The following is a 24836-nucleotide window of genomic DNA, read 5'->3' as shown; positions in this document are numbered from 1 at the left end:
CAATCTGTATCAACAGAGCAACAAATCCTGTGTCAGCAGAGCTCTTATAATCGAAGACAATGCCAAAGTAAAGGACAAAGCAAGGAGCATGACCCCATTCATCTGATTGAATAACTGTGTAGTTAGGGAATTACTTTGTGCAAAAGGAGGTATCTGTTCCAGTTCAATTGTCATGCTTCTCTTCCTGCTCCTGCCTTTATGCAGCTGCATGACAACTCCTGCCATAACTGTTAAAAGACAAATTCTGCTTTGTAGCTGTCATTTCACTTTCTCCGTACAACAGGAGAAGAAAATCCATGGTATGGTCCCACTACAGTGTTCTTTTCAACTGAGCTAATCAGCAGTTCCTCCTATTGCTTTTTGATTTGTGATATAATCCTCGTCCTTGCAATATAGTTTTTTTCCTTCATACAGACAGTGAGACAACTGTCTTGTTTGGAGTTATATTTTAAGTGGCTCTATGACAGCTCACAATGGAAGTTGAAATGGTCTTCAGTAGAACACATAATTTTTTGTCATTCATGCACCCTCTTCAGCAGACTATGCAGTTGGCTGGACATTTTGATTGGAATGGCATTGCTCCTTTACCTGTGGGATACTGGATGTTTGCCTGAAAAGCTGTTGCTTGCCCATAGAAAGACTTTCTTCAATACCCTCAATAGAGAGCCTATGTACCATCGTGATGTGTAAAGAGGATAGTGTTTTAGCCTTTCTGAATGATGCATGTGTGTCTCATGGGACACAGTAGAATCAAGCGGCTCTTCGGACATCACTGCATGTACATTCCACACATATCCTGAGGATGTCCTCTGTAAGTGATCTGAAGATTGACGGGTAATAGCCAAAGATGGACAGGGATACTATAAGCAATATGTAACATTTACACATTGGCTTTTGTTTATCTAGCTCAGGGGTTCTCAAACTTTTAAAGCTGTGGAGCCCTTTTTGAAGGACAGGTTTTTTGTCGAGCCCCAATAAACTATTGGACACAGAGGCCGCATTGCATTTTAAAATTTGGCAGATTGATCGGGCCAGTGGCAGATGTGAGGAGAATATTTGTCTGAATTAACTGGAAAAAATGAACAAACTCCTATGCACATGGCACATAACTTGTTTGTAGTGCAAACAGAAAGAAAAAAAACAATACAATATCCAAAATGAAGAACAATTTTAACCAACATAAACTTAACAGTGGAAGACCCCAGGGGCACCCCTAACAGATGGCCATCCAGTCTTTGAAATAATACCAATAATGATAATGATAACAGAAGGAGCATCCCAGGAGCCAATATCCAACCTGCTCTGCCTTGCAGGAAAATCACAGTCAAAGCACCCCCAACAGATGGCCATCCAGCCTTTGAAAAAAAATACTACTACTAATAATAATTATTATAAAAGGAGCAAACCAGGGGCCATCCAAACCAACCTGTTTCTGCCTTGCCAGAAATCAGAGTCAAAGCAGCCCCAACAGATGGCCATCCAGCCTTTGCAATAACAACAACAACAACAACAACAATAGCAACAGTAATAACAACAACAGAGGGAGCAATCCTGGGGCCACCCAATCCAACCTGATTGCAGGAAAATCACAGTAAAAGCACCGGCTGGGGGGCCTCCTAGGTAGCGCTGCTAGAGGTGCAAGGGGGACCTCATCCTTCCGGGGAGCGGGGCGGGGAGAGTTCCCACAGAGCTCCTGACTGTGCTTTGCAGAGCAGTTTGAGAACTGATGCTCTCTAATATCGTGGTATTGGCTTGGCTGCTATGAATGCATAGCATTAAAGGTACCGTTCACTGGTGTGAAAGTTGACATAGGATGACATTGCCCTATGAGTCAAGAAACTATTAGTTCACCTCACTATCTGTTCACTGCTCATTAACTGTTATACGAACATAGTAATGCTGATTTGCCTAACACAACTGTTGATATTATATTACTGAGGTAATACATGTGGAGCCCTTTTTACATTCAAGATGTTAATGACACCTATATGCATTCTGCAATAGTTGCCAAAAGGGGAAAAGCACAAATAGGATTTCTCCGTGTGCAGTGCAGGTGTTAGTGGCATCCTTGTTATGTGGTTTATATAGGACTGTCAAGAGAAACATTATATTTGAGCAGAAAGACCCCATCTTGTAACCTGGCTCATGCTTTTCAGCCTGCAACACTGAGCATCAACATCAAATGGACATAATAAAGCAATTGTAAGACTATTTGACCCCCCCCCCCCAATTTCATATAAGCACTCCGGATTTGTCAGTATTAAGATTGCCAAGCTGCTGTTAATTATTTTATTTTTTTAATATCACTGTACCATGTAATACACTCAGCACTGGCCAATGCTTACCAGAATATCAGTATTCTCAAAATAATTCCTCCAGTATGGCCTGATCTTCCTCTGTCCACCAATATCCCACACATTCAGCTTGAAACCTTGCGCTTGTACACTCTTAATGTTAAATCCCTGTGGCAAACAAAGATGAAGCACAATTATTGTCAACCTTATTCTGGGCCTCACAGACATACACCATTCACAGATTATATATCACCACTCTGAAAACCCTAACAAGATAACGCCTGTGTTACTATTCAGATGGATTGGCTGTGGGCAAGGTGAAGGATACAGCAGCCTTGGATGGATTAGAGCTTGTTTCTGTCAGAGCTATAAAGATGTATGTTGCAGCTCATAAGAAAAAAGTAGGGTACAGTGAGAGGTGACAGAACAAAGCAGATAAGGAGAAAGCACAAGGCCGTGCAAGAAGCTTCAACTCCTGAAAGCTGAGCCCAATGTGTGAGCTAATGAGAAGCAGAAGTCTGAATGTGAGTTGATATGAGAAAATGAGAAGCAACAGCTGAACTTCCGAAGGGCCCATTTCATCAATTAAAGCTCCAATTGAAAGGAGTGTGCAACTGGAAAAACAGGATGTGGTGTGGGCTGGCAGGAGCTGCCACACAATACAGGGGATTGGCTGTAAGACTGGAATCTGAGGGTGGGCTTTTGCTCTGAGGCGTGGGAGCATCTCACAGGCAATGCGCTCATAGTCTAGGACTGTAGGGAAAGAGATCTAACCTTGCTCATTCTCTAGCACCACCTCCTGGTTAATTTGGGGATTCTATGAACTGGGACCATTGGGGAGTGTCATTACATATTTTAACAGCTACACATTCTAGATACGCATTATGCAATTGCAAAAATCTGATATTTGAAGCTTATAATGTAGAACTTTGTTTCATTTCTTGAAATGTAGTACAGATGAGCCTGACTTTCATATATGTTTTTTTCTAACCTAATAAAGATTGAGTTTTCTTACAAAATGATTTATGCTTCATTTTAGTGGGTACACAACTTGGGTCTGTAACATGTACAAATTAATATGTGTATATCTGGTTGTGTGAACAGAAAAGAAACACAGTTAAAGGTAGAACAATTTACCACATTGGATTGAAATCAGGATCTGTGCATAACCCCTAAAAACATAAATGTGGCATTTGCCTCGTGAAAATCTACATAACATAACAAGAAATTCAAAGCTGGGGGTGGGAGGAGAAAACCACATGCCCTTGCATTCTATTTGTTATGCATCCCTCCCATGCATGACATTTCTAATTTAGTTGCATTCAGACATACAATTCCTGGCAGACCACAAGTCCCCTTTCTTACCTGTGTTGGAGTGATGTGGGTGATATCTTCAGATGCTAGCTGTTTTAAAAGCGTAGTCTTCCCTGCATTATCCAGTCCCAGAAGGAGGATCCTGACCTCCTGGTCTGGTGCACTCTTCAATTTACGCAAAATTGACAGCAAACCCTGTATCAACCAGAAAGATGGGAAAATTCCTAAGTGCCACTTTTATCACCACTACAAGTTCAAATGTTCTGAAGTACCACGTGGTAACATACATCAGATGCCGCACATGGAATAAAACAAGCCAAGTCTCTGTCTGCAGATTCTGACCTAAAATAATTATTGGGGGTAGGATGGAAAATGGGAAATGTAATGCAGTGAGTGCAATTTAAAAGAAACAAAAACAAAACCTAACAATAGATGGAACACAAAGAATATAAGACTTTCAATATTTAATATATTTTTTATTAAAAATACAGGACATAAAGGAGGTAACCAACTGTTTGTGTAAAGAGTTCCATGAATGAAAACATGCATCCAAGAAACAACACAAGGGAGAGGAGATTTAGTAAGAAGATTAGTATTTGATGAATGAAAATGAAGAGAAAGAAAGTAATGAAAATTGATGAGAAGGAGCAAGGCCAGGAAGAGAAAGGTTAGGACATGCAGCTTAAGTTAATATGAAAACTACAGAGAAAACTAAAATCATAATCATTCCTAGAGCACCCAAAATTATTAGAAGCCTCACACCAAAAATGTTAAATAATATTACTCTGCCTTCAAAAATACAATTAAGAATCAGTTGAAACAATAGGCAGATTAAGAGAATGGACATGGAAAATACTGTGAAAAACAAGTATAGGGAAACATTAAATAAATATTTGAAAAAATGCAGATGAGCTTAAGGGTTTACAGTGCAAAACAAGACATTTTAATGAGAGAGAAGAGGGAAGGAATTTATTATAGGCAAAATTCTTCAACTATAGGGGAAAGCTACAATAAATCAATGTAATAAGTCAATACCAGGCAAATCTGGGTAGGGAAATCCTAACCAAAATCATACTGAGAAGAATCTAATGCATGAGATGGAAGATGTGGTCAATAAGAAAGCCAGTGAATATGCTTTCAAAGCTTTGAGATTTCAAGAGTTGCACCAACCAGCCTTTGTTGTTGCCATGGGAGTAGACTTTGGGGGTTTAACTGAGCCATCAGCCATCAGAACATGTCATTCAAGTATAAACAGGAAACCATGGGAAGAGTCTTCAGGAAATATGGGTTCATGTTTGTTCATATCAGATTACAATTTATAATAGTATTAAGAATGGATTATAATGTGAGAATCAGAATATGAATTTGAATATTATCAGCATGAAAATGATATATCAAACCAAAAGAATTAATTACCTGGCCAAACAGAAAAATATACAAAGCAAAGACTAAAGGAGAATAACTCTAAGCCTGATGCATCATCACCAGATAAAGGAAAAGAAAACACAGTTTAATATAATTAATTATATTATATAATATAATTATAATATAATATAATAAAACATGAAGGAATAAACCTTAGACCAAAGGACAAAGAACAGGCTTAAGTACAGAAACAAGAGTGATAAGCAAGACAATACAACATTCAACACAAAAATTAGAATTTGAAAAGGATCAGCATGGTGGTTTGCGCGTTAGACTGTGGCTCTGGAGAATAGAATTTAAATCTCTGCTTGTGCTTGGAAAACAAGTGGGTTACTTTGGGTAAGATGCATTCACTCACCCTCGGAGGAAGGCATGGAAAAGCCTCCGCTGAATAAATCTTGCTAAGAAAGCTCCATGATAGGTTTGTCTTAGGGTCACCATAAATTAGAAACAACTTGAAGGCACATAACAATAAACAAAACATAACTAACACAGCAGTGTAATCTCATAAACAAAGAGAAGGATACCCAAGATCTTGATCAGATTTTTGATGGACGGATTCTAACCCTCTTTTGGTGTATCCATGAACTATATGAGAGGGTCATGTAGCAACAGATGACGGTAACTGCTCAGAAATAGACCTAAAATGAATCACCTCCTTTTCATTATTCCAATCTTGAAAGTTATTTCACTTCCCATGGCTCCCACTAATGTTAGAAATTGCCATTAGTATAACAAGATGTGAAAAATGCCACTAAAACATTCATATCAATGGGACAGTAAAGGCTTTCAGTACAACTGTGTTTTGAGTTTTTATTAACTTTGCAAGCAGCCCAGAACCATTTATACAAAATCGTGTAATCTAAACCTTTCTCTTAGCTCAATTTAATAGTACCTGATGCCATGGCATGAATATGTGCTCGCTAAGGTTTCTGATTATCCACATTCTGCACAAAGGAATCAATCTTGGGTCAATGTTTTCAGGATATAGAGGCCACAAAACTCTCGCAATGGTGAATTGTGTGATTCAGAAAAGTTCAGCAGATTTCAAGTGATAGCCCCTCAAGATGAGAGTTGTTTTCAGCATTTTGAAACAGAATATGGCTGAGAGTTTATTTGCAATGTAGAAAGGTTAAAAATAACGGAGTAGAGTAGTAGTGCACTTACTCAGACACCTGTATGGCTTTGAAAGAAGTGTCAGCTGTAAGAGGATGTTGGGTAGTGATATGCAAATACAGCTGAGATTCTTTACGACATATCTATAGAAAACTAAGACTGCTCTGAATGGCTGCTGGCTGGGAAAAAGTTGTCAAAATCGGAAGAATATTTTCTTGTCTTCAGTGTCATCAGTTGGGAGCCCCTCCCCCTCCAGCACCAACTGCTGCTATGAGATCAGAATGAAGAGAGGAGCCATGAAGACAGTTCCATCTTGTCTCCTGCACTGTTCTTATAATATAATATAATGTATTGTATATACATATATTATTGATAATATTATAATGTAAGACAATATACTACTAATAATATGATATTATTATTATATATTTTATATTAAATGTAATATTACTAATAATATTACAGTATAATATTACAAGTAAAAAGTAAATACAATATATTATATTATTACCACAGCACAATATTAATATTATAGATTACATTTACTTTTTACTTGTAAGCCGCTCTGAGTTCCCTTCAGGATGAGAAAGGCGGCATATAAATGTCATGAATAAATAAATAAATAAATAAAGTACTTCCATGGGTTGTTGTAGGTTTTTCAGGGCTATATGGCCATGTTCTGGAGGGAATTTTTCTCCTGACGTTTCGTCTGCATCTATGGCAAGCATCCTCAGAGGTAATGAGGTCCTCATTACCTCTGAGGATGCTTGCCATAGATGCAGGCGAAACGTCAGAAGGAAAATTACCTCCAGAACATGGCCATATAGCCCGGAAAAACCTACAACAACCCATGGATTCCGGCCATGAAAGCCTTCGACAATACAAAGTACTTCCAGTTTTGCAGGTAATCTGGTTCCCCCCCCCCCCCCTTGTAGGAACTATATGTACCCTTAGCTTTATTTTCTTCCTTTTATTTTGTGCAACCAACTATTAAATAATCAACAAAAAAGCAATTAACAAAATACCCCTTTGTTAGCCCCTTCTAAGTCAATGTGACAATAAGAAACTATATAAGGAACTAGACTTGAGCACTGCATTTTAAATGATACCTTTTTATAATAGATGAAAATACAAAATAGTAAAATTACTTGATAAAAAAAGAATATTAGATACTACTCAATTTATAAATTGCTCTCAAGCGCACATGGCACTTTCATAAACCAAACAATAATTAAATGTTAATTTTTGAGACATGCCATTTGCTGGCCATTATGTACATAGGGGAACATATTTTGCTATTTACATACAGTAACTGCTGTTAAATTGTAATGGGAGTGGAATCCTAGATTTCTATTGCTTCTGCTCATATTTTGTTTGGATGAGGATTTTGCACACAAATAACATGAATGGTATCAATTCAAGAAGAAATCACACTGGTACTAATGATGAATTTCAAAAAGCATGGTAAAGCTACTAAAAAAATTCTAATGAATGGTAGCAGCAACCTTACTAGCGAACACTCAAACCAAAACTGACTGTCACTGAACAAGGTTCAAAGCTTCCATTTTCTCTCTCCAGCCCCCTTGGCAATATCAATTCATAAATGTTCTGTGAACTTTTGGAGTTTAATCTGCCTTATATCCTTGTAACATCACCCCATCCAAATATTTTAAGATGCAATTTTGATTCACTTCCTTGGGTGTAAATTCAACTGAACTGAAAGGAGCATAGTTCTGTGTACACATAAAATTGTATTATCAATCTTCATGGTGAAAACTGAACATCTTCTGTCAACAAACTTCCCCGCAACCTGCCCTTACTCACTAGACCACTCCCCCATAACTTGTGGCCTCATACTTCCTTTTGAGATACATTAATGATTAAAACAATACACTTTTACACAAAAACTTAAAGAAATGATAGCAAACATCATTATTAACATATTTGGCCATCAAGTGGTACAGATAGCAGTGGTTTTCAAACTGTGTTCAAACTGTCTAGGACTGTACTAGACATTTTCTTAATACAATCTCTACTTAAACAGATCAGTAAAATGGTCTAACAGCCTTGGCCAGGATCCAATGTAGGCTGCTGCATACTCTAAAAAACAATACACTGCAACACTTCATAGATGGAAACTGGGACACATGTGGCCAATCAACATTAGATGGTGGTCAAGATGGCAAAAGGTATTAACAAGAGTAGACAAGAAAAGCTGCAGTAGCTTGCTTTTGCCTGAACTTTGCACAGGGAAGAACATAATTTTGTCCCCTCCTGTGCTCCAACTTCTGATAAATTAGCAGGATGCAAACTACTTTTGAAATCTGAATTCTTTGCAGCAAATGAAGATGGCTGAGAACAAATGAGGAGTGTGAAGAGGAAACAGAAACCAGGTCATTCTAAAAGGGGCTGACGAAGTGAGATGGTAATTCATTGAATTGGAAGAAACCACAAGGGTCATCCAGTCCAACCCTCACTATACAATTTTCATGTTCTTAAACATTAAGTGATTCAACATTATGAAAGCATGTCTGTAAACAAGTACATGACCTTCATGGAAGAAGTGGGCTTTTTAGTTCTATAACGTTGGGATCCAAGTTCTTTGACAGAATAATTGATGGCACCTAAGATACATATGCTTTAAAATAACCAACAGAACGTTCAACATAATTTTTAGATTTAATGGTAGATAGTCAGAAATCTTCAGTTTTATTTATTTATTTATTTATCTACCTCATTTCTACCCCACCTTTCTCACCCGAAGGGACTCAAGGCAGCTTATAACTCCAGCAAAATTTCAAAGCTGGTAAAAGCCAGCAATAACTATAGAACTTAAACAGTTAAAAATGATTAACATTAAGTAATAATACAAATAAAACAGTATACAAAATTTAAGAGCATATAAAGTGTATAGTTCCATTCATCCTTAATCCAGACCGTGTCAAAATTGTAGAAACTTATTCTTCGAATGCTTGAGCACAGATAAATGCAGACAAACTGCCATGGAAAAGTTTATCTCTTGCAAGACTACATCTATCACAAATTGTAGGCCTTTCTGCATCCTTTCTATTGCCTAATGTTAAGATCTCAAGCTAAGGTACTAGGATTCCAGAATTTCTCATGTCCACATGACAGCTGCTTTAGCAAAAGAGGCAGCAATTGTTGAACACATGACTAATGCAGACGCTTCATGAGCCTTTTTTTAAATACTCCATACTCCTAAGGACTATTGTGTGAGAAATCAGCACTGAAACCATACAATTCATTAGGGGGACGTTAAGAGAATCCATATCCTTTTTTTTTATGAGTGTAGCTTTTGGCCCTAGAGCAGTGGTTCTCAACCTGTGGGTCCCCAGATGTTTTGGCCTTCAACTCCCAGAAATCCTAACAGCTGGTAAACTGGCTGGGATTTCTGGGAGTTGTAGGCCAAAACACCTGGGGACCCATAGGTTGAGAACCACTGACCTAGAGTCTCTTTGTGCTCAGTGAGGTCTCCCATTCCAGATTATAAGGTCTTTAATTGTAACTGGCAGTGGAATTTCTAAATCTGATGGAACAGCCTTAAAAAAATTAATGCTGCTCTGATGTCAGCATCCCTCTTTTCACTTTCTGACCGATTGTCATTTTGATTGGTGCTTAATCCCAGTCTAGAGAACCATTTTCAAAATTCCCATGTATGAGTCTATATTATATAACCTGCTCAATATATTTTCATTCCCCATATCAAGTGTCCACTCCTTCACTGTAACTATTGGTTATATTATTTCTTCCCTGCTTTCTGTGGTTTCATTCTGCTCTTATTCTCTTTGCTCTCAGTCAGTTCATTTCATGAATTGACTCCTTGGTTATTATCATCTGGAGTTTATTAATTTATTGGTAATGGAATTTATTCTGTTTGTATCATGACTTTAAATCAAAAACATGAAATTGATTAAGTAAATTCACTGGATGCAATAATTTAAATTCATTGCAGCTGGGGGATAAAATATTAATATTTTTCTGATTTGTTGACTTTTTAATTAATTCCTGAATATCAGAATAGCTCTCATTTGACTATTAGAGAATGGATGTCAAGCTCCTTTTCCTCAAAGGCCACATCAGCCTTATGGTTTCCTTCAAAGAGCTGTTGAATCTATGGATGGAGAATCTGTGGATACAGAGAACCAAGTATATTTTTTACATAGTGGTCAGTGCTCTTTACTTTTTACCCAATTTGCGAATTGCAACCCAACAGTATTTGTGACTCTGATGTTGGAGAAATGTTAAAGTACATTTTAAAGTCAGACATCACATTCACAAGTTTTTTATCTAAAGTCAAAACCTACTATCCTGACTAAACAAAACAAACTGCAGCCTTTCAGATGTTACTGTATCACAATTCCTATCAGCACTAGTCATAAGGAATACAGGAGTTGTAGTCCAGCATCTGGAGGTTATTTATTTATTTATCGTGCCAGGGGCAACCAGAGAATTGTATTACATTTATAACAGAACAGAACAAACAGACAGACAAAAAACACAAAATTTGCAAGCTTGGTAGTTGATTAAATGTCCTTTGACCAGTATCTGGTCACATGGAGTGCCTCTGGTGTTGCCGCAAGAAGGTCCTCCATTGATCAAGCAACGAGAAGAGACTTGCAGCATGCAAGCAAGCAAGCAAAACAACCAACTGACCTTTTCAGGACCAACCATGACAATAATCTCAATCTGGAGGTTGATATAAAAGGATAAGGCAGCACGGATTCAGTTTGACACATGTGTATTTTAATGAACATGTCTGAGCTTCTGAAGTGGAATTTGATGCAACTAAATTAGCTGAAAAAATAACTTTAGTTTAGAAAGAAAGGTTACTGATCAATGCTACTTTGAAGCCCTGCTGCTTCTCTCTCATATTGTTTCTTTTCACAATTTACAAAAGTTATTTTTCACTATTTGCAACAGCTTGAGTGCGTGCATCAAAACTTTGTTTTCCTGTACTAGTTGGTCAGGAATGCAGTATGGTTCTGAACCACCTTGTTCATCCCAACATGGTGGACTGAAGAGGTAGATGGTGTTTTCTCCACCATTAGATCTGTAGGTCCTTAGCTGAGCAGATAACCAAGATGTCTTTGCTTTAACTTTTATTTTATTTTGTTTTGTTTTCTGCTGGAAAAAGTGTGTGAGAATAACTTATTCTGTACATTTTCCATTTTTTATTTTTCAAAATTTCCCCACCTAATTGAAATATGTTTGATCGAAGGGAGATTATGTCTTGCTGCCTAAGCTGGAAATTGACAAACTGATGTGAAGGGAGAAGAAGCTAATGGTTAAAACAAACCAAACCAAAAAAAAAAAAAAGCGGTGGACTTTGGAGTCCTGCATCATCTTGCTGACATACAGGGAATAATTGAATAGCATGTGGACTGCTCTTCTGTGACATCCAGAGAATGAACTTTCCTCTCCCAAGACTGTAGTTCAATCCTCTTTTAAAGACCTCCCTGCAGAATGCATCTCCTCTATCTGACTTTTGTTTTAGCTTGTTATTTTTCTTGGTGCTTATTGCTGATGCTTTACAAAGGAGGAAGGAGATACTGTTGTTGAATATATGCTGGTCTGATTCCAAAATGCATGGCTAGTAGATGTTTTAGATAATTATTAATAAATCAGAGAAATGCTGATTTCTTAGTTGAATTGGGAAATTTGACAATAAATATTTTAATTTTTTTTATTTTTTAACAAACATTTAACAAACTGGGTGAACAGAAAATTTACGAGCATTATAAATGTATTTAAACTTGATTAATGATTTCACAAATTATGAAAATAGTGTTACTAATAAACATTAGCAGTAACAGTCACTATAATAAGCTAATCTTACTAATAGATAAAATATTTGTGAGAAAATGGCAATTAGTAAAAGTATAGATAGTAACATTCAAAATACATCAAGTAGCAAGTACTAACATAATACATATCACAACTATTCATCTTCTGGGATTGTCAAAGTCTACATTCTTATCCTTCTTGATGGGTTGAGTGGTTTCCTGATTACAGAGCACTCCTTAGCACTATGGTGAATTATCTTAACAGTGTCACCAAACTATCAAATTCTAATGCCAGTTTTCCGAACCAAGATACTTCTGTGACATCATATCACTCAAGTTCCATCTAGATTGCTAACAATAGCCCACCCTATGGCAAACCATGCCGCTGCAGCTTTTAAATGAAGAAATGCCTGTACTAACTATACTCCAGGGAATCATTGCCTCTTTCAGACAGGAAGAAACACGGGAATATTTCCTGACTCAGTAAACACCACTTTAGCAATAGGATTTAGTGTCTCTCTGTGCTTTTGGAGTCTCCAGTCTTGGCACTATTCCTGTTCTCTGTTCTTGCCTCCTGTTGTGCCCTTTGACCCTGTTTGTTCTTTAAAATGGCCTTCCAACTTTTGTTGCTCTCTGGACCACTATGCATGGCTCAGCTCTGGCACCCACTTAGAAAGCATGGGATAGGATTTCAAAAATGTGAGTGGAGGGGAGGAAATCCCATAATCAAGCTCTCGTGATCAGCTTTAAGCTTTACACTGAGAGAAATCGAGCAGAGACAAGGAGCTCACAAACATATGTAAGCCAAAAGGACCAGTTTACTGAACAATTTACATTCTCTGTGAATGGAAATACTATATAAGGATGCAGTTACAATCTATGTGCTTTTATACAATGGCAAAAAGTCACAGCTCTAACATGCAAATTATCAAAGAATGCATTTTAGAAATAATATCTCATTGGTGCCTTTTTCTGCTTTTTTAGGTAACTATGCTTGCTCCTAGGAGAAGAGTGCATGTCAGTGGACTACCTAGTCAAGAGAAATATTATATATAGAGTACTAGCGGTCCCCTGCCACGCGTTGCTGTGGCCCAGTCTGGTGATCTGGAAAATAAAGTAATGAGAAAGTGTTGGTTTCTAATATATGTAATGCCTTGATGCTTGTGGATAAACAGTATTTCTTGCTGTTTCTTTGCCAGTGTTGATGTAGAGATTGTCTGGTTTGCCTACACTGGAACATGCAACATATCATTGTCCTTCTTTAGGGATCCCTTTCAAATCTTTGATACTGCATCTGTCATATACATGTATGTATGTGTGTGAATAGCTGGATGGCCCTTTTTGTCAGGAGGGCTTTGATTTCTTGCCCTGGTGAAGGAAGTTAGACTGGATGGCCTTAAGGCAGCATTTCTCAACCTGGGAAGTTAAGACCCTGGGGGTGGGGGGTCACCAGGGGGGTGTCAGAAGGGTCGGCAAAGACCACCAGAAAACACAGAATTTTCTGTTGGTCATTGGGGTTCTGTGTGGGAAGTTTGCCCAATTCTGTCGTTGGTGGGGTTCAGAATGCTCCTTAATTGTAGGTGAACTATAAATCCCAGTAACTACAACTCCCAAATGTCAAGGTCTATTTTCCCCAAACTCCATCTGTGTTCATATTTGGGTGTATTGAGTGCTTGTGCCAAGTTTTATCCGAGTCCATCATTGCTTGAGTCCACAGTGCTCTCTAGATGTAGGTGAACTACAACTCCAAAACCCAAGGTTAATGGCCACCAAACCCTTCTAGTGTTTTCTGTTGTTCAGGGGAGTCCTGTGTGCCAAGTTTGGTTCAATTCCATTGTTGGTGGAGTTCAGAATGCTCTTTAATTATAGGTGAACTATAAATCCCAGCAACTACAACTCCCAAATGACAAAATCATAATTTTTGAGTGATGGTCACTCCTTGTGTAATGAGACGTTTTGTTGCCAAATTTGGTGTGATTTCGTTCATTGGTTCTTTTGTTTTTAATTATGAACAGAGCATGCATATATATATATATATATATATATATATATATATATATATATATGAATGACATGCAAATAATGATCAAATTACATTTCTGCACAGTCAGCACTGACAGGGCATTAACTAAAAAGTTTTATCTTGGAAAATACACACTCAAATTTTTCTCAGCAGAGGTACCTGGTTTGCTATCGCTCAATTTGCTCCTGCAGAATTCTGGGAAATGTAGCTTAGGGAAGCCAAGAACCTCTCTGGCTAAGAATTCCAAAGGCCCCGTCCTAAACTACATTTCCCAGAATTCTACAGGAGCAAATTAAGCAATAGCAAAGCTGACACCTCTGCTTTAAAATACTAATGTCATATTGTCCTTATAGTCACCTTTGCTCAATAATTCATTGAGGCCCTTTAATTTTCAGTTATGATACCCTGTTTGTGTTATGGTGATGCTGGTATGTAACAATAATATTAATTCTGGTCTCATAGATTACACATAGTTTTTTAAAAATGTAAACGTTCCTATTTAAACTTTAACTCAAACTTTTATACTTGAGTCGCAATTCTTAAACCACCACCCACCCACCCCCGCCATTAGTTCAGCCATAGTTCAGCTTCGACAGTTCTTCTAATAGCTTATCTATTTTTTTCCAGAAATCCGTTTCACAATCTGAACTCTCAGGAACACATGTTAAATTGTTGATGGTGGAGAAAAGGACTGGTTTGCAGGAGATTGTATTTAAAATGGCAGAGTGCAGGCTTTTTTCTTTTTTCTTTTTTTTTTTTGAAAACTAAAAAATCACATACACAAACCAGGAAGACCAGTGAAGATTTGGTCCTATTTTGCCTTGATGTATTAGTAAGGTTATGAAGCATACTCCTCATAACTAACAAAGCAATGTAAGATACTTATATTATCTTGCATTTAATATATGGGACTTAGCCCCATGTGAACATACAGTCACATAAATCTTTAGCAAGTACCTGCCACATGCTAAATTGAGACCAGACTGCCCATGGCTTGCCATCATAAACTGCTCAAAAACATTTGTGATAGCCTTGTCAAACTGATAAGAAATGGGCTGAATACACAGTAGCACTGTGGGCATGAAGGTATTCCTACAGCCTGTTCTTGCTGGAAATCAAAACTGCGCCTGTTTTGGTTTGAAATGACCATATAAATAGATAGATCTTTAGTAAATAAGGCTTCCTTATGCAAGGTTTTAATTTGTGTTTGGTTTTCTTTCCTTGTCTAGTCTGGGTGAGTTTTAGGAACATCTAGCTTATTTGATTTTATAAAATACATGGTAATACAAGTATTGCTATGCTGGTTAAAAAAGAACCAGTCTTTGTTTTGATTGTTTTCTCATATAAGGATAACAACAGTATAATTTGAAATTGTTGCACATTTGGGGTCTACATTCTTAGGACAGCAATTTAGAATAACTATTTGTATGTATTCAATTCTACCATAACTTGACATTTCAAAACTATAAATGGTTAGAAATTCTTTTAGTAGCTGCAGTGTTGACTGCATAAAATTCAGCAAACTCAGCAACAAAAATGTTTCAAAACAAAGGTGACCTTTTTATTCTTTTTTATCAGCTGAAAAGTCAGTCTAGAATATGTTTGCATTTAATCCAAATCACTGAGGTTTATTTCAGCAATGGACATTTCATCTTAATAAATAAAGTGAACTGTCATGATTTTCTCCTCACTATATTGGTAGTGCAGCTAGTGGAGAAGATAACTCCTCCACAACTTTTGTTGACACTAAGGAAATCAATTGTCATTTAGGGACAAAAACACAAAATTTTCTGTCCACTTATATACACTGAGGGGTAAAGATTCTGAGGACAAGCCCCTCAACAAAAAAACAAACCAGGAATGATGCTGAATTGTTATTTCTTATAGACCATGTGAGAACCAGTAAACACGTAGTATTATGATGTCTCATTTCTTAGCCTATAGTTTGAAATGTTTCATTCTTTTAGTACAATTATCTGTACCTCGGAAGATTAACAATGATCACAGATCAACAAGTTATAATCCATGTACAGTATGTCCAAGCCTGCATACCATGATAAAGATGGGCGATTCTTAAATCTAGCAATTATTCTTCTGCCTGCAACAGCACAGGGATAACTCAATGCCGCAGCTATGTTGATATGTTTGATGGTGAAAGTCAATGGCAGACAGGAATATGCGAGTAGGCATTAACAATGGCTGCAGTTTATTTAAAGCAGTTTAGTTAGTTATTTAAAAAGTTAATATGTGTGGAATGAAAAGGGCAGCATTGCAGTGCCATCTTTTCTACTCAAATATTCTGTTCAGAACCATGATGGGGTACCATTTTGAACAGAGAAAACAATAACTCAGAAAAAGCCAAAGTCGGGATAGAAAAATTTAAAGAACATACATTTAAATTCTTAATCGGTTCAGAGAAGTGTTGTAATTAGATTGGTTGCTGCTTCTCAGATCCTTCGATCAAAATTGGAAATGATAACCTTGAAATTATCTGCTAGTCAAAATGCTACAAATGAAGCTTTTGAAGCTTCTTGTGAAAAGACAATTAAAATCTTCAGAACTTTGCTTTTGATATTAGAAGTATGATTGAAAAGAAGGATAAAAGGCTAAATATTTGCCCTCAAGGGAATCTCTGAGAATGAGTAAGGCAGGGTCTGCTTAACATGTATATTCAACTGTAAGTTGCGTTCGTGGGTAAGCCGAGGGCAGATTTAAGTGCCCCAAATTATGGAATTTTCTGCGCTTCTTACACACACAAAAATGAATAAGATTAAAACTTAGGGAGATGCACAAATAATATATAGGGCACAGCAAAGGAAATCAATGCCAAAGACCTTACAAAATTTCTGCAAGCATAATTGTTCATGTTCACACTAAAGGTGGGATAGAGAAGCAAGCTATTTTGCATCTGTGCAGTGTGCTAAATGTTGGAGGTGGGGAAGAGGACTTATTTATACTGATAACATTCAGAGCAAAAGATATTTCACAAGTGCTTTTATAGGAACTATGAAAATGTATTTCTTAATTCATTTAATATTTATCATTAGTGTTTCCTACATTGTAAAATTGATGAAAAACATGTAAAGCATATACAGTACTTAATATCCGGCTGAAATAAGAGATTCAACATTTATTTTGACTGAATAAATGTTCAATTTTAATTTTTTAATGTGCACAAAATGCTTCAGAGAAAATATTTCAAATCCATCCTGTTATCTCTAATATAGGGGTTGTCTGAGTGCATGGCAGTTATTCAAGATCCTCAGCAGTCAAGCAAGGGACATTAAATGCCCTCTCCTAGATCAGATCAAAAGCATATGCAGCCCTGCATCTTGTTTCCCACACTACACAACCAGATGCCCATGGGAAGTCTACAAGCAGGATGTGAGGGCAATAGTCCCCTCCGGCTGATGTTTCCCAGCAACTGATATTCCAAGGCATGAGTCATCTTACTCCGGTGGCATCATAACTGGCGGCTCTTGATATTACCATATCATCCAAGAATTTGCCCAATCGCATTTTAAAGCTCCTTATGTTAGCTATAATCGCAATGTCTTGGGAAAATGAATATAGAAACATTAATATAACTCTGCATTCTGTGAATTAATATCCACCCTATTCTTTGTTCTTCTTAGAATTTGTATCTATATCCTACCAGTTTCTCTCCATCCCAGCGCTCTGTTACATATATGTTCTCCTTTAATGCCAAGCAATCCAGCTCCCCATCTTACTTCAGAAGTTTAAAAAATTAGCAAGTACACCTATTCACAAAGGTATCGAACATGCATGTATTATCTTGAGTTCCTTTGGCTAACTATCAGGGTTTACCCCATATGAAATTAGATTAGCAGAAATATTTTCTTATATAGCTTCTAAGAATAATTCTTGTAAAATTAGCAATTTCTCAAATCCCATTGGCCTCCCCACGTGAAAGGTAGTCTTTTTTTATATTACATACTATAGTTTGGTTCAAACTGACAAAATGGTCCAAAACTTACAAAATGAAGTTCAACAGTGACAAATGCAAGAAACTCCACTTAGGCAGAAAAAAATGAAATGTAAAAATACATAATGGGGGACGCCTTGCTTGACAACAGTACATGTGAAAAAGATCTTGGAGCCTTCATGGACAAGTTAAATATGATCCAACAATGTCATGCAACAGCTAAAAAAGCCAATGGCATTTTGGCCTGTATAAATAGGAGTATAGTGTCTAGATCCAGGGAAGTCCTGCTACCCCGGTATTGTGCTTTGGTCAGACCACACCTGGAATATTGTGGCTGGATGGCCATCTGTCAGGGGTGCTTTGAATGCGATTTTCCTGCTTCTTGGCAGGGAGTTGGACTGAATGGCCCATGAGGTTTTCATGTTATTATTGTTGCTTCTCAAGGCTTCCCAGCTACATCAGAGGTAAAAGTATAAGTTTCTTCAATTACCTGTCCTGAGAGCCAACTCCTGATATACATTACAGGATTACCTCCTAGGATTTACTTCCTGGCTCACAATGCCATTTGCTGTGCCCTTATTTCAACTTTAGCCAATGATTTTTTTTTTTAATAGACAGTACAGGCAGTCCCCGGGTTACAAACATCTGACTTACAAATGGGGTTGGGATAATAGGAAGTGAGAGAAATCTACCCTTTGGAATATTCACTCCTAGAAGAGTTATCTTGAGTAAAAGGTGTCTCAGCTGAAGCTTTTTCACCAATCCTTGTTTCCACAAACCATTTTTTTCAAAATCCAATTATCACAGGGACATAAAATGAGATACTTCTGAACAAAAGCACAGGCAGCAAAACAAACACCACAGAGGTGTTAATACTTCCCTATGCTATGCAAAGCCTACATACATACATTTGGCTGGAGTTACACTAACAAAATGTATGTGTTTCTATTAAAAACAAGTGCACAGAACCTATCTTCTTTGAAAATTAGGGACTGCCTGTACATCTATTGTCCTTGCACAGGTGTTTAAAATGTCTAGGAGCTTAATATTTTACCTCATCTCTTATTCAGTTGAGATTGTAGTTATGTTTCTATTGTGCTTCATTACTTGAGATTGACAATCCACCTACTTCTAGCAAAAGTTTCTTGAAATGCATCAAGAAGGACTGGAGAGGGAAAAAACTGTGTATATCCAAATGGCCAAGCTATCCAATAGCATTTAGGGAGGAAGCAATGAAGAGTTTGTTAGGAAATGAAGGCTTGCATTTGAATATCTAAATGGAAGACAAAAATAGACTTTAAAGCAGTCGCAAGGAGAATTTATTAATGTAGGATAAGGGTGGGTTTGGGTTTTTTTTTTTTTTTAGATATTAGTTCCATACTGGGTGGTGCTTCACGTGTGGGGTGAGAGAAAAGTTTTTTTTAAGAAGAAAAAAAAGGCATCATACTGAAATTATCAGCACCTCTTTTAAATTTAACAGGTGACAAATTCTCATTAAAATATTCTATTTGATATCTATATTCCATTTTATTAAATTTATATATTATATATTCAGCTCTAGATCTAAGCTGGATTTAGTTTTCCAATTGCAGTCAGTGCCACATAATTGACGAGATTAATAAATGCATGTAGAGCAGACACAAAAGATTTTAGGCATGTTGCTAGGGCCAACCACAATAGGAAACTGTAATAATCGATGTTTGTGTTTTCTACTGGAGTGACCCATATAAGCAATGCTGTAGAGAGAATGCCACATGCTGCTATTGGCTAGCGGTACGATGGGCCTGCCAATCACTGAAAAGCAGAGAGTGGAATCCCATTAGAGGACAGAAGTAAATATCTGATGTTTAGCTGGATTAGCCATAAAGCTTTAATAATGAATTTAGAGTGTAAATCCAAAGATATCTGCCTTTGGTGGCAAGCAAATGTTTGCTTAGTTGATGTGACATTTGTCTAAAGATCAAGTCCAGCTGTCCTATAACACAGTCACTTATTTTGCTTCCACAATAGTATGTCTCCATGGTGCCAACCCTTCTCTTTGTCCCACAGCTTTCAGGCTTAATAGTAATTCGTGGTAAGCAACAAACAGGTACCTGGATCATATTTCCTCTAGGACAGCAATGTTTTCTGGTCCTGGGATGCAGGATCAGGACAGATGGCAGTCCATAATATGACAAACTAACTACTGGCAGGAGTGTAATGTGGACAAGCTTTTAGGGACAAAAGAAACAGGGAAAAGAAGATTAGGACATCTACCCTGCAAAACAGTGGTTCTTAACCTGTGGGATGCAAGTCACCAGTGGGCTGCGAGGATTAAAATCTGATCTGCGATCCTCCTTCCTCTTTATTTTATTTCCACTCCTTTCATGCTGCCTGCCACTCCCTGTTGTTGACCATGTCATATGTTCTGTATTAAAAACTAGAGCTGATGTGGTCTGTCCAATGCAATTTTCTGAATCAGCACCCCAAATAACCAAACCAAATCTAAAGTTGATGAAAAACTGATTTGTAACCCTTTGGGTACTAATGTTGAACAGTAGTTCCTGGTCAAAGTGATTCCTGGCCATGTAGTCTCTGATCAAGTGGTCCCTGGTCAAAGTAGTCCATGGTCAAAAAAATGTTGCAAACCACTGCAAAATAATGCAGTTTGACATCACTTTAACAACCATGTCTTAATGCTATATAATCATAGCATACTACTTCTTTGCCTTCGATGCCAAAGAGTGCTGGTGCCTCACAAACTACAACTCCCATGATTTCACAGCACTAAGCTAAAGCAGTTAAAGGGGCATCAAGCTGCATTAATTTTACATTTTTACACCTGAGAAATAAAACACTGAGAACTGTAAATTCTAAATACCTCATCTCAAAAGAAACTTGGGGAATATAATTTTGGGTAATAAGAGGGATTAAGCATTTTTATATGACCAAAAGAGACTGGATGCTATGCTACATGATAACATGGAAAAAGTTTATAAAATTATGCACATAATTGGGAAAGAATAAAGAGAGAGTTGTCTTCCCTTTCTTTTTTCTAAGCATGATAATTAAAGGAATAATCCAATAAAACAGAACAGTATTTTGGTTCAAGAGACAAATAAGAAAAAAAAATTCCCCAATGTTTAAATTCATTGACATAAGTTTTGGTAACTATGACCTTGTATGATTTAAAGAAGACTGGGGAAAATATATGAATAAAATCAGACATAAATGGTTAAAATCCCAATTCTATTCTGAGCCAGTATCTCTGATCATAAGAAATACCGACCAATCAGGGAGTGCCTAGTTCAGTCACATCCTGCTTGAAGCTTCCAACACTGGCCACTGTTGCAGATGCTATGGCAAGATAGAATGACTTATGGTTTAATCCATCAGGATGATTATTACAGAAATTACATAGGATACATTTACAAAATATCTGACAGAGGTAGTTCTAATAATTAATGAAACATTGTGCAATTAATTTTAGAGAGCTGTGGAAGAAAGTGTGAGTGAGATAAAACCATGACAGCAAACAAGTTGATGCCCTAAAGCAAGCAGGCAGGCACACACTGTGGCTCTCCAGGCCCTAGCCAGCTTGTCCAATGGTCAGGAATTATGCGAGTTGAAGTTCAAAGCACCCGGAGGGCCACAGGTTGTGCAGGCCTGCCCTAAAGTGTGATTTCTCTATAACCTTACCGCCACATCTTAGAGCTGACAAACACACAAATTTTGATACTGGTTACATCAGTTGTCATAATCATGTAAAGAAGTTTCAACAAATATGAACAGTAATTGTTACTACAGAATCAGATACTGTACATTGAGGTCCTCCATTTACTGAATCTTGGCTGCTGAAGATTTCAGGTGCTATCAGGTCAATGCAGTGCTACAATAGGAATGTGTAAGTGTGGCCTCCAAATATCTTTAGCCCACAATTCACATCAGAGCTTGGCAACACACCAATTGATGAGGAATTATGGGAGTTGTAGTCCAACACGCTTCTAGAAAACCACAGTGCCATCTCTATTCTTTGCAATCTCTATTCATCATGATCTTAATAAAATTATATATAATTTGCAAACAGTAGTTTCTGAAAAACACTACAGAAATTATAGATAATACGAGATTATTATGATGATGAATAATATTTGTATTTTGGAATATTCTTCCACAGCATGTTTGTGGGTGTTAATTGGTACATTCTGCAAGCAACAAGCTATAAAAATGGTCACTAGCCATTTGTACACAGCCTTTATTGCCAAATGGCTTTCAGGTTCATGTTATGTCTACAAAAGCAAAATTTATAAAGTCACATGGTACTATAAAAACAAATATATTAGAATACACATTTTATAGAGTAGAGTCCATTTTATCAGTAGAAAATACATATCCATAACAAATCATATTTCAAGATATGGTTTGATAAAAAATTGACATAGTTAAGTTAAATCTGGAATATCTACAAAATTCTTACATTTTAAATTCTACATTCAGAAAGTAGTACTGATAATATTGATAATAACAGCATCCTGTTATTGGTTAGCTAATTAATAACAAAAACCTCACTATAAGTAAAAAACCATGGTCAAGATTCCATTCTTCCTCTATAGTGTTATGTGGGGAGAGAAAACTATGGCAGCAATAAGAAAAAGAGGAAAGAAGTTCATGGTAAAGTAGAAGAGAGGGATGGGTTCTGAACATGGAGAATGTCCAACTGCTCATACATTGTACAAGATGTCTGTCGCTATAGGATCCTGACCCTGCAATCTCTAAACAAATATTCAGCTGTTTCATAATAGAGCTTTTGAAGTTGCTTTGATGAGAGAATAGCCACCAAAGTCTGTGTTCTGGGATGCTAAGACATTTCCTTACACCTATAATGTTGCTTATACCCTTAGCAGTTGTAGAACATTGTTAATGAGAAACCCATTCATTGATCATTCATACTATCTCTGATTATCCATACACTAGAAAAGAACTATATGGGACAAAAATGTCAGTAAAATTTTTGCTTCATTCATACTATGTCTCTTGTTTTTCTTCCCCCTTTAATATGCTTATCTATTGAACTAGGCAAAGGCCCTATGATTACCTTTGTTTTAGCCCAACTTTCCCTAACTTGGGAAGATATAGTAGCTGGAGTGAGAACTGCTGCCCAACACATCTGGACAGTGTTATGACATGAGAGCTACGTGCTTAAATACATTCAAATTGAACTCTATGTGAAATGAAAACTGTGCCTTACAGTTAGCACAGCCCTTTAAACTTGCAGACTAGATGAGCAATTTAGGAATATTTTCCTGGAAAACATCAGGAAAGGAAATGGCCATACAGTTAAAAAATAAGGCATCATCTTGGTAATCTTTAAAGACATTTAGCAAGATGGACTTAGCTTCCATTTTACAGCTTTGTTTTACTCTCCATGGAAAAACCCTGCGACTCCTCATGACCCAATTCCACTTCTTAAATGGGTCATTTCAATCCCGGGACATATCACATTACATACCTTCCTTTCTCTCTAACACAGCTGCAAATGAGGTGGAACTGAGAGCAGGGCCTACCCAGAAGATCTTAGCACCTGGGGTGGTTCATAGAGGGATATATGTACTGACAGGTAAGATAGGCCAGAACCGTTTAGGGCAGTGGTTCTCAACCTGTGGGTCTCCAGGTGTTTTGGCCTACAACTCCCAGAAATCCCAGCCAGTTTACCAGCTGTTAGGATTTCTGGGAGTTGAAGGCCAAAACGTCTGTGGACCCACAGGTTGAGAACCACTGGTTTACGGCTTTATAGGTTAAAGCCAGCACTTTGAATTATGAATATATGGCAGTGTGAACTCGGAGGAGGAGTTAATCTTTACTTATATCCGACTTTTCTCCTTCACGGGACCCAAGGTGGCTTACAACATACTAAAATCATGTAAACAACAATCCAAATACATCAATAATAAGTATAAAACATCATAAAATAACAATTTAAAACAATAATATACATTCACATTCTTGTGGCATCAGATAAGATCATATTGCACTTAGTTCCAGTCCATAAACACTATGGTTTTTATCACTTCAGTTTACTTTCCTTTAGTAAAGGTCTGTCTAAACAGGAAAGATTTTAATTGGTTCTTAAAGGACGAAAGGGAGGGAGCTGTTTTAATTTATTTTGGGTGGATGTTCCACAGGGTTGGAGCGAACACCGAAAATGCCCTCTCTGTCATCAATGTCACATTTGCAATGATGGCGGAAATGAGAGTAAGGCCTCACTAGAAGATCTTAAAGAGCGGGTTGGTTAGCATGAGGAGATGCGGTCAGATAAGTTGGACCTGAACCATTTAGGGCTTTAAAGGTCAAAGCCAGCACCTTGAACTGGGCTCGGAAATAGATTGGCAGCCAGTGCAGATGCTGTAGCAGAGGGGTGGTCTGCTCTCTGGGTCCACCACCTGTAAGTAACATGGCTGCAGCTCTCTGAACTACTTGAAGTTTCCAAGCACTCTTCAGGGGCAGCCCCACGAAAAGCCTGTTACAGTAACCTGTGGGATGTGACCAAGGCTTGGACCACCATGGCCAAGTCAGATAACCCAGTTCAAAGCAGATATTCTGGGTTATATGGCTCTGTTGAAGTACCCTGAGAATCTACTTTAATCATTTAGCCATCTCCATGAGTTTTGGTTAACTGTAAAAAGTATTAGAATACGTAAAGCAAAACATTAAGAAGATAATTATCTAAAGAATTGAACACACACCCAAGGGTGCTTATAAAAAAAGAGGAGAGGAAAAAATAAGGAAGAAGGAAATAAGGAAAAGGCAGAAACCTCAAGGAAGATAATAATAATAATAATAATAAACTTTATTTATATACCGCTCCATCTCCCCGAGGGGACTCAGACCGGTTCCCAGTTAACATCGCAAAACATACAAAGTAAAAAAAACAACAT

General features: G+C 37.4%; 1 protein-coding gene across 1 annotated transcript in view; it reads right to left on the bottom strand.

Annotated features, from left to right (window-relative positions):
* The window catches only part of ARL3 (ADP ribosylation factor like GTPase 3), a 49924-nt gene that overhangs the window by 23191 nt on the left and 1897 nt on the right, over window positions 1-24836 (bottom strand). Inside the window, exons 2-3 of the mRNA XM_060768302.2 lie at window positions 3660-3803; window positions 2346-2462 (exon numbers count right to left, since the gene is read on the bottom strand). Of these exons, the coding sequence (XP_060624285.1) occupies window positions 2346-2462; window positions 3660-3803 (261 nt within the window). The remainder of the gene's footprint in view (window positions 1-2345; window positions 2463-3659; window positions 3804-24836) is intronic.

The sequence above is a fragment of the Anolis sagrei genome, chromosome 3 (genome assembly GCF_037176765.1).
Source record: "Anolis sagrei isolate rAnoSag1 chromosome 3, rAnoSag1.mat, whole genome shotgun sequence".
NCBI classification, from domain to species: Eukaryota; Metazoa; Chordata; class Lepidosauria; order Squamata; family Dactyloidae; genus Anolis; species Anolis sagrei.
This window is presented reverse-complemented; position numbering and strand designations above follow the sequence as displayed.